This window comes from Apus apus, chromosome 13 (assembly GCF_020740795.1).
Source record: "Apus apus isolate bApuApu2 chromosome 13, bApuApu2.pri.cur, whole genome shotgun sequence".
NCBI lineage: Eukaryota > Metazoa > Chordata > Aves > Apodiformes > Apodidae > Apus > Apus apus.
The window spans coordinates 9,048,096-9,057,855 of NC_067294.1; the positions used below are offsets into that span (position 1 = coordinate 9,048,096).

Below are 9,760 nucleotides of genomic sequence, written 5' to 3' on the forward strand. Positions count from 1 at the left end.
AGCCTCCCGAGGCCCAGCTAATGCCTTCTGGGAACAGGGAATACCCCAGACATGCTGCCCTGCAGCCCTCCTGGCCCCGAGCATCCTCACTTGGTGGGCTCCTGCAGGCACCGCTGTCTGCCACATGGGCTGTGCAGGTGTGGTGCTGCTGTGGGACGGGGAAAAGCAGCCCCTCGACAGCAGTAGAAGGGGCTGAGGGCCTGAGGAGTCCCGGGGGCTGCTTGGGGTGGTGAGTACAGTAAACTGCTCCTGCAGTGCCCAAGGAATTGTCTGTTCCTGCTCCACGTCAGGAGTGGCACTTCTGGCCACAGGATGTGGGTGAAGATAATTTGGGTGGCTGAAAGCCTAATGGGGTGGATTCACAGGTAAAAAATCTGGGGACGATTAAACAAACACGGCAGCACCACATCGGGTTGAGGAAGTCTCTGAGTCATGATGGCCCCGCAGCAAGGAGGCTGAGCTGGCCAGGTGTGATGTGGGACTGGCATCTGTCCCCATGTCCCTGCAGGCTCTGGCTCTGGCTGGGGGACCCTGTGCACACAGTGACTCTGGAGCCCCACATGTCCCACAGCTGCCAGCAGTGCTGCCCACACATTTTGGGGGTCACAGAGGGCTTTTCTTGGTGTCCAAGAACAGGGGCCTCCACTTGTCCCTGTGCCACCAGCACGATCCTCTGCCCCACTGCAGGAGCGTGGCTCTGGGGAGACGAGACCTGGTACAGAGTGAGGCCTGGCCTCACCTAGACCAGTGCCACCATGGGGGGGTTTGGGGTGACACATGGCTCTGAGATGCACTGCAGGGTGGCACCCAGGCTGGCAGGGAGGTGAGGCCTGAGCTGGCCCCAGGTCTCCTGGAAGGGCACTCTGGGGTGCTGTGGGACCAGGTGCACTGGGACTGCACAGAGACAGTAGATCCCCATGGACAGCTTGGGATCAGGCAGCAGCAGAAATGCTGGGGCCATGAGGGCACTGCACTGGGGGAATGGGAGAGCCCCTCACCGCATCCAGGGTGTGGGGGTGCAGTGTTCAGGAGTGGGGTGATACAGCTTCAAGGATGCTGTGGTACTGAGCAAGGTACCAGGAGATCACAGAATGATATAGAATGATTTGAGTTGGAAGGGACCTAGAAGATCACCTAATTCCAACCCCCTGCATGGGCAGGGACACCTCCCACCAGACCAAGTTGCTCCAAGCCCCGTCCAACCTGCCCTTCAACACTGCCAGGGAAGGGGCAGTGCAGCTTCTCTGGGCAACCTGAGATGGGGCGCGGGGGGGGTCGGAAACCCACATCTGAGCCTCGGGGCCATGCAGGGAGGCCGGGGCGGCGTGTCACGCAGCTGCGGTGGCCGGAGGGGGCCGGTGCGGGGGTGCGGGAGCGGGGTCCGGGCCCCCCGCAGCCCCGCGCTCTCCAGCAGCGCCGGCAGCGCCACCTCCCGGCCGCCAGGCGGCGCCGCGCTGCCCTCTCACAACATGGTGGCAGCGGCTTCACCCGGCCGGGCCTTGCCCCCCCCTCCCTGTCTCCCTCCCCCCCGGGCAGGGGCCGGACGGGCCGCGCCGCCATATTGGCTGTTGTCCTGGCTGCGGCGGGCGGCGGGCCGCGCTCGCCATGACTCGCAGGCGGAACAAGGCAGCAGCGGCGGCAGGCGGCTCCGCGCCTCGTCGTGAGAGGGTAGGGGGTTCCGACGCTGGTCCTCCCCCCCCACCTCCGCCACCGCCGCCGCCACCGGAACCGCCCGCCCCGCCTGAGGTGGTGGTGGCGGCGGGCAGCAGCGGGGAGCCGGTCAGAGCCACCGCTCAGGTACCGGGTTAGGCCCTGCGGCGGGGAAGGGGCTGTATCTGAGGGGATTTCAGTGGGTGCGGGGATGGGGCAGCGCCCGGGGGGTGCCTCCGCCCCTCTCCCCGGGCCCTGCCCCGTCCCCGCTCCGAGCCCGGTCGCGGAGCATCTCTGAGGCAGCCGCTCCCGGGGGCCCCGGTGCTGCCCATCTCCCTCGAGAAATGGTGGCCCCCATAGAGCCAGCCTGGTGGGGCACGCCGTAGTGTGGGAGGGGGAGCCCCAAGCTGAGGTGAGCAGGGAAGGAGGCAAGTGAAGCCCAAGTCCTCCTCCTGGGGGAATCTGGGATGCGGGAGCCACTTTTTGGAGCATCGTGGGGCTGGGGTGGGTGAGCGGGCAGGGCCTGCCCGTGGCTTTGCTGGGCTGGGTGGTGGAGCCGGCTTGTGGCCTTGGGATGCGGATGTGCTGAGCTGCAGCAGGACTTTGGGGTGCCTCTGGCAGATGGATGGCGTGCTGGGGGGTTTCACGCTTCCGTGTAGCATCCTGGGGGCTCGACTCTCCTGGCAGTCAGGGAATGTGGATTTCAGCCCTCGCTGGGGAGGGTGGATCAGCCATCGAGCCTGTCCCCCATCATTGCACCCTGCTCCCCCTTGGCAGGACCAGCAACATGAGAGCAAAGGCGCTTCCAGCCCCGGGGTCTGTGCGCCCCTTGCTCCATCCCTGAGTGTGGAGAGCACTCGCAGTCCTGCTCCAGAGATCCATGTGTGCTCTGGAGGGCAGAGCCCTGTGCTCAGGGACAAGCACGGGCAGCGTGGCGTGCTTGGAAGGGTGTTCCCACAGCTCCTTCCTGCGGGAGCGTCCAGCCCTGACGCGGGGCCATGGCAGGTGGCTCGAGCATCTGGTGAGCAGGCTGCGGGCTGGCTCCCGCGCCCCTGCCTGCCTGACATCGCTCGGCACACCCGGCTGCTCTGGGTCACGGGCAGGGAGCCCAGGGGTGGGCGTCAGGTCCGGATGCGATGGGTGGGTTGCAGAGATCCATCCTCTCGCTTGCTGTGCGCGGCGTTGGCCATGCCTGCCCCCGCTGAGACACGGGGTGGCCCGGGAGCCCCCGCCCACTGTAGCCAGCCAAGCGGGTGGGCAGTGGAGCTGTGCCCCCTCCTCTGCTCTCCTTGGCCTCTGACCTTTGCTTCACCTTGAGCCTGGGAGACGCCATCTGTTTCGCAGCAGCGGTTCAATGTGCGGCTCATTGTCGCGGGGCCCCGCCGCGGCGGCAGACAATGGGGGCCCCCTCGCCCGCGCCACGCCGGGCTCGTCACGGCTGTCAGGCCTCCCTCCGGCGGGGCTGTGGCCCAGCTCCTGCCGCAGCGCCGGGAGGGAAGGAAGGCCCAGCCTGGCCACCCTGTGCAGGGAGAGCCATGAAGCTGTGCTGGGGGCTGCACCCCACCCTGGTGCATCTGCACCATCGGCTGCGCGGAACAAAGAGACAGGAGGGAGGGCCCAGGGCTCTTGGATAATGTGGTGGGGGGTCTGCGATGGGCAAGGAGGGGGGTTGTGCCTACCAGAACCCCTCGTTGTATTCCTGTGTGGTGATTTATGTGGGTCTTGCTTGGCCCTGTGAGTCCCCTCGGTCCCGCTGTATCAGAGGTGATAGTGGGAGTTGCTGGTGACCTCCCAGCCTTGCTTGGTGGTGGGGATGTCTCTTTAGTGTGGTGTGGTCTTCCCAAGGGTCCAGAACTCCCTGCTAGGACATGGCAGGCTGGCAGCAGCTGGGCAGCCTCAGGCTGCTCTTCTCCAGTGGGAAAAGCCGTAGTCAGACGTGTAGCCTACAAGAAATTCCCTGTTTGGTAACAGCATCCCAGGGTCCCATTTCCTGCCTCAGCTGTGCCAGCCTGGGGTCCTGCCATGCAGCAGCTCACACCTGGGCTGACTCGTGGTCTGTGTGTCCTTCTGCAGGTGCTGCCCACCACCAACCAGTCAGTGCAGACGTGCTGCCTGCTCTGTCACCGGGAGCGCAAGGACTGGGGAGGGCAGTCCCACAATGGGCTGGTTTCCCCGGGTGAGAGGCTGCCACCGGACTTCGTGCCAACGCTCGTGCAGAACCTCCTGGGAGAAATGCCACTGTGGATCTGCCAGAGCTGCCGGAAGAGCGTGGAGGAGGAAGAGCGGCGGGCAGTGCAGGAGCAGGCCCTGGCGGTAAGTGGTGACAGAGCTGGGCTTGGAAAGGCCGGGGCTGTAGCTCCCGGGACCGTGGCACTGACCATCCTGCTGTGCTGGTTGGTTGTGCTGGTCCCCTCCTTGCTCAGAGCTGAGTCCCTCAGACATCCCATCCTCACTGTTTCCTGCAGCCACACTGGCTCCTTGGGCAGAGACAACGGTGGGGCAGAGCATAGTGGTGTGGAGGCTTGTCTGGCAGCCTGTGTTGGGCTGGAGCTGCCTGTCGGGCTGGCAGTGCCGCTGCTTCTCCTCCAGCGCCACTCCGCTCTGCATTTTTACCACATCCTCCCTGGCCCCAAGGCTGCCCTGGCTCTCTCCAGAGTGGCAGCGTGTGCCAGGGCAAGAGCCTGCCTGTGTGTGGAGCTCAGAAGCTCCCTCCTGCTTGGCTTTATTTAATCCTGGTCCAACTTGAGTGGGACCAGAGCAGGTGTGTGGCCCTTGGCACAGCCTGGTTGTGCTGGTGGGGGCCCTGGGAGCCAGGCTGTGTTCCTGTTGAATGGATGGGCTGTTTGCCACCCAGGAGTGTTTCCTGTGTGCTGAGCCCTGATCTTAGGGTAGTGGAGGGAGTGTTGGTGCCAGTGCCCTTGGGCCAGGCCTCCCTTCCCAGCCTGCTGCTGCTTCACTCAGTGTTTTCCTTGCCAGGTCTCGTTATCCCACACATCCTGCAAGTCGCAGTCTTGTGGGGGTGGCTCCCACTCCTCTTCCTCCTCCTCTTCCTCTTCTTCCTCCTCGTGCCACGGGAACTCAGGGGACTGGGACCCCAGCTCTTTCTTGTCTGCTCACAAGCTCTCTGGCCTCTGGAATTCGCAACACACCAATGGGGCTGCGCAGGGCAGCCCCCTCGGGGCTCCCCCAGCTGCACTAGGTGAGTTGAAGCCAGCTGTGGGGTTGAGCAGAGCCTTCTGCCCAGTCCTTGTCTTAATTGGTTTACTTCTGGGCACACCAGTGCCATCAGGACTCCCTTGGCAAAGGTAGAGGGTGCCAGGAGCCAGGCCTAGCTCTGCTTTCCTTCCAGGTGACAAGCACCCCAGCCTCATGGTGTCTCCGGAGTGCGGCAGTCAGGCGCCCGCCATGGCGCCAGGGCTCAAGGCCTGTCCCTACAGCCACGCAGCCTCCCCAACCTCCAGCAGCACCACCCCAGGCTCCCCTCTGCCTACCTCACTCGACTTCTGCAAGACGCTGCCGAAGCAGTTCAAAAGCATGTGCCGGAGGGCCGCCCCGCCAGGTGCGTGCCCAGGGGCAGGGATGGCCTTCTCCTCCCAGCCCTGGCTGCCCCAGCACCTTCCTCTCTTGCTCGGCTCTCCCTGGTGCAGGGCTGAATCCTGTGGGGAGAGGGTTGCCACTGGGGTCCTTGTCAAGCCAGGATAATAGGATGGCTTCTAGCCAAAGTGCCCTGCTGCCTGTGGGGAGGCAGGGTTTGTCTGATGGAGAAGCGGCCATGCAGAGGTGGTGGGGGGCTCTGAACCTGGCTCTGGCCAGTGTCTGACTGTCTCTGCTCCTGCCCCTCTGCAGGTGAGGCCTTCCACTCCTCAGAGCATCATCAGCACTCGGACCTCACTGCTCCTCCCAACAGTCCCACTGGCCTCCCCTCCCAGCCGCCAGCGCTGATCCCCTCCAAGCAGACGCCTGCCCATGCGGGGCCCTTCGGCTCGCCCCCCCCACCTCCCCCTGGGCACCTCCCCGCAGGCCACGATCTTCCCAGCGCCCAGCGCGCAGGCGGCAGCCCCGAAACCGGCATCCGAGTCCCCTCCCACCGGCACGGTCTCACACAGCCCAGGGTCCTGTAAGAGCCCCCACCTGCCTCCTGCCAATGTGCCACTGCTGAAGATGCCGCCGCCGCTGTCGGGCTGTGCTCACCCCTGCAACGGGCACTGCAGTACGTCACTCATCCCTCCTGTCTCCCACCAGCTGCCCAGCACGAACAGGTGAGTAGAGGAGCCCTGCCTGCTTCCAGCCTCTCCTCGCTGGGCCACATGCCCTTTCTCCCTTCCACCCCTGCCCATGGATGCACTTTTTCCCGCGGAAGGACCAGCTGCCCTGGCCTGGTGGTGCAGAGAGCCGCTGTGTTTGTGGGCCCATTCCGCTGCTGCAGACCCATGGTCTCTGAGGGTTGAGCTCTTTCTCTCCCCACATGTCTTCTCCTTGCGGTTGTCCTTTAGTACTGTGGTGCAGAAGAGACTGTGCTTGCTCCTCCTCCAGCTAAAAGACGCAAAGGAACCGCCTGGTCAACCTGCTGTTGGCCAACAGGACCTTTGTCAGTGAGACCCGTCGGGCAGCTGTGGCACTGAGCAAAGGTCCTCGAGAAGATGAAGCCTGTGGACTTGTGGTTCTACTCACCTGTTCCCCTGGCCCTCTCTGGGCTGCCTGTGCCCTGGACGAGAGAGAGCACGCTGAGTTGCGGGTGCTGGTTCCTCTCCACTGATTAGCGCTCCCTGCGGAGGGACAAGCCAGGTCCCGAGCTGGAGCTGGAGGAATGGCGCTGTGGGCCGTGCCCTGGCCTCCCTGTCCCTGAGCTGGGTGGTCTGTGCCTGTGGGAGCCGGGCCTGCCTGCACGTGGGGATGTCTGGCAGCTGCATGCAGTTCCAGCGTTTCTCACCTGTGCTACCCACCGCCCCCAGTGAGTACTGCTCCCTGCCCTGCATCAGCTTGTGGCCTGGCAGGAGACACTGCAGCTCTGGTGTGCCAGCCTCCTGCCTGCCAGAGACCCTGGGAGGCGAGGAGCTACCGATGTCTTCTGCTGTGGGCTCCTCTGGCATCTCCTCTGGAGGAGGAGGATGCAAGGGAAGGGGTTTGTTTGCCCTGCAAATACTTCTGCTTGGGTCCAGGCTGCCCTGGGAGGGGTGTTCCTACATGTGTAGTGTGGGACAATTCTTGAGCCCCCCTGGCTCCTGCTCACCTCTCATCCTTCTCCCCATCTCTTCAGGGACCCTTCTTGCAAAGGGCACAAATTCCCAAACGGTACCAGCTGCCACCCGCTGCAGCCGTGCGAGGCAGATGAGGGGCTTGGGGAGGACGAGGACAGCAGCTCGGAGCGCAGTTCCTGCACCTCCTCCTCCACCAACCAGAAAGACGGGAAGTTCTGCGACTGCTGCTACTGTGAGTTCTTCGGCCACAACGCGGTGAGTGAGGGGCTGCTCCCCAGCCACCCCCAGTCCTCCCGCTGCGCTCTGCGGGGAGACATGACACAGCTGAGGTGGGCGGGGCTGTTCCCTGACAGCCTGTGTATCCTTCCCCTTCATTCCCACCCTGCCTCATCAGCCTGCTGGTCCCCTTGCTCCCGACGCGCAGCTGCCTGCCCAGCCCTGGGGCTTGGTGCAGCTGGCCAAACCCTGTGGCTTCTGGGTGGAAATGAGTTCAGTGGGGCTGTCCAGACTTGTCTCACAGAGACCTCAGGGAAGGGAGCGGTTGGGGGGGAGCACTGGGGGTGCTGGGGCTGCCTGTGTGTCACGCTGGCTTCATGTGCCTGCCTGGCTGATGGCGCTGACCTCCCGCAGCCCCCTGCCGCTCCCACGAGCCGCAACTATGCCGAGATCCGGGAGAAGCTGCGTTCACGTCTCACCAAGAGGAAAGAGGAGCTGCCACAGAAACTAGGGCACAACAGCAGCTCGGGAGAGCCCGCTGTGGATCATCGCAACGTGGATGAGCTGCTGGACTACATCAACAGCACAGAGCCCAAGCCCTTGAACAGTGCCAAGGCGGCCAAGCGGGCACGGCACAAGCAGAAGAAGAAGGTGAGGCTGGGCAGAGGGAACCACTGCCTGGGGCAGGAGGGAGGGGTTAGAGCAAGACTGCCCGTTGCAGAGCTTTTTGCCTTCTCCCCCTCGCATCCTTTTGGTTTCTTGAACTCTCTGTCCTTTGGTGTCCTCTCCCCTGAGGTGAGAGCGGAGGACACATGGAAGTTTGGGGCTGTGGAGGATGTGGGGCGGCCTGTACTGCGTGCTGGCCCTGGTGTTTGCTGTCTGCCCAAGCTGGTGCACGGCCAGCTCTGTGGCTCAGTGGCCCAAGCCACCCAGTCCTCATGGTTCATGTGTTGCAGGAGAAGGAGAAAGCCCAGTTGGAAGCAGAGGCTCAGAAGCGGGCAGAGCGTGCCCCTGCAGCCAGCCAGGCCAGGGAGCTGTCTGAGGAGAAGCTGCTGGAGTGGCCAGAGCTGGAGCTGGAGCGAGTGAACAGCTTCCTCAGCAGCCGGCTGCAGGAGATCAAGAACACCATCAAGGACTCCATCCGGGCCAGCTTCAGCGTCTATGACCTCAACCTGGATGTCAATGACTTCCCCAAGAAGGCAGCTGTCCTGGAGCAGAAGAACCTGCTCTCCCACCTGAATGGCTCCTCTGACCTGCAGGACATAGACCTGGCCCTGGCCCCCCTCAGCCTGGGCCCCGCCAAGAGCCACAAGCTGCTGCGGGGGGAGCTGGGCCCCCGATGGGGTGAGGGGCCAGGAGAGCCGCCGCCGGCAGAGAACGGGGTGGTGAAGCGCCTCAGCGCCGTGCCCAGCCTGTCCCGCATGATCTGGGTGCAGTCCAAGGCTGCGGACTCTGCCGCCGATGGCAGCGGGCTGAGCCCAGAGCCCAAGGATGGACCGCAGCCCAAGGGGCCGCCGGAGCTGCCGGAGCCGGTGCCTGCCGGGAGCCGGCAGCGGAAGAACAAGCGGCAGAGCGGGCAGGTGAAGAAAGGGGAGGGCAGCGCCGCGGTGCCCGGCGGCCAGGCCCGGCTGGAGGGCCCTGGCACGAAGGGGCAGGTGCTGGGAACCAAGCACCCTTCCAAGGCTGGCACCCTGGAGCCACAGCGGGCAGGCAGCTGTGCCGAGCCGGGGGAGAGCAGCAAAGGGCAGCTCTGGGGTGGTGCCAGGCCCGAGAAGGAGAGAAGCAGCGAGTGGAAAAGCCGGAGGGGAGAGGGCAAAGCTGAGCTGCCAGAGCCAGCAGTGCAGCAGCCTCCTGCCCTGGCCGCAGGGGACCGGCAGCTGCCTGCCCCCCCTACTCTGGGGGGCTCCCCCCAGCCCAAGGGCAAGAGCAGGAAGAGCCGGAACAAGGTGGAGAAATCCAATACCTCGATCGGTGAGTGCCGGGAGCGCTGCCCTCCTGGCCGTGGCCCCCATCCTCTCCCTGCCTGTCACCCTTGTCTGCTGCCTGACCCATCCCAGCCCCCCAGCAGCCCTGACCCTCTCTGTGCCCCTGCCAGATGACGTGTTCCTGCCCAAGGACCTGGACGGGGCGGAGATGGACGAGACTGACCGAGAAGTGGAGTATTTCAAGAGGTGAGGGAGCAGCCCTGGGGAGCTGGGAGGGGGAAAAGGAACCGGTGGGTGACAGGGGCTATGCTCTCCCTGCCAGGTTCTGCCTGGACTCGGCCAAGCAGACGCGGCAGAAGGTGGCGGTGAATTGGACCAACTTCACCCTGAAGAAAACCACTTCCAGCGCGGCCCAGTGAGGTGTGGGTGAGGGGGGAGCCGCCCCCCACCCGCCGCCGCTCGCCTCTCCTCACTGTGCCCCCCGCCTCGGTGGGCTCCCCTCCCCCTCCGCGGGGGGCCCCGGTGCTCTCCTGCCCCGCGGGGACCCCCGGGGCTGCCCCCTCCTCCTCGTGCCCCACCCCGCGGGGTCACCCCCCACCCCCGGCCGTCCTGTCCCCCTCTCCGTGGGCGCCCGGCTCCCTGCGCCGCGGGGAAGGACCGTGCTGGACCCAATAAAGAACTTTTTAATTTTTTATTTTATTTAAACCCCGCTGTCTGCTGCTTTCTGCCGCGCCGGGGCGTGGGGGGGGGGGGGGGGGGGGGGGGGGGGGG

At 65.0% G+C, this 9,760-nt stretch overlaps 1 protein-coding gene across 1 annotated transcript; it reads left to right on the forward strand.

Moving 5' to 3' along the window:
* The first annotated feature begins 1,530 nt into the window (after nt 1–1,530).
* FAM193B (family with sequence similarity 193 member B) lies at nt 1,531–9,694 on the forward strand. Its single transcript, XM_051631468.1, is given in 11 exon segments — nt 1,531–1,797; nt 3,724–3,963; nt 4,627–4,849; nt 5,000–5,209; nt 5,497–5,636; nt 5,638–5,909; nt 6,908–7,103; nt 7,479–7,715; nt 8,021–9,035; nt 9,160–9,235; nt 9,312–9,694. Coding segments are annotated over 11 exon segments (2,898 nt in total). The 5' UTR covers nt 1,531–1,605; the 3' UTR covers nt 9,409–9,694.
* Nucleotides 9,695–9,760: the final 66 nt, after the last annotated feature.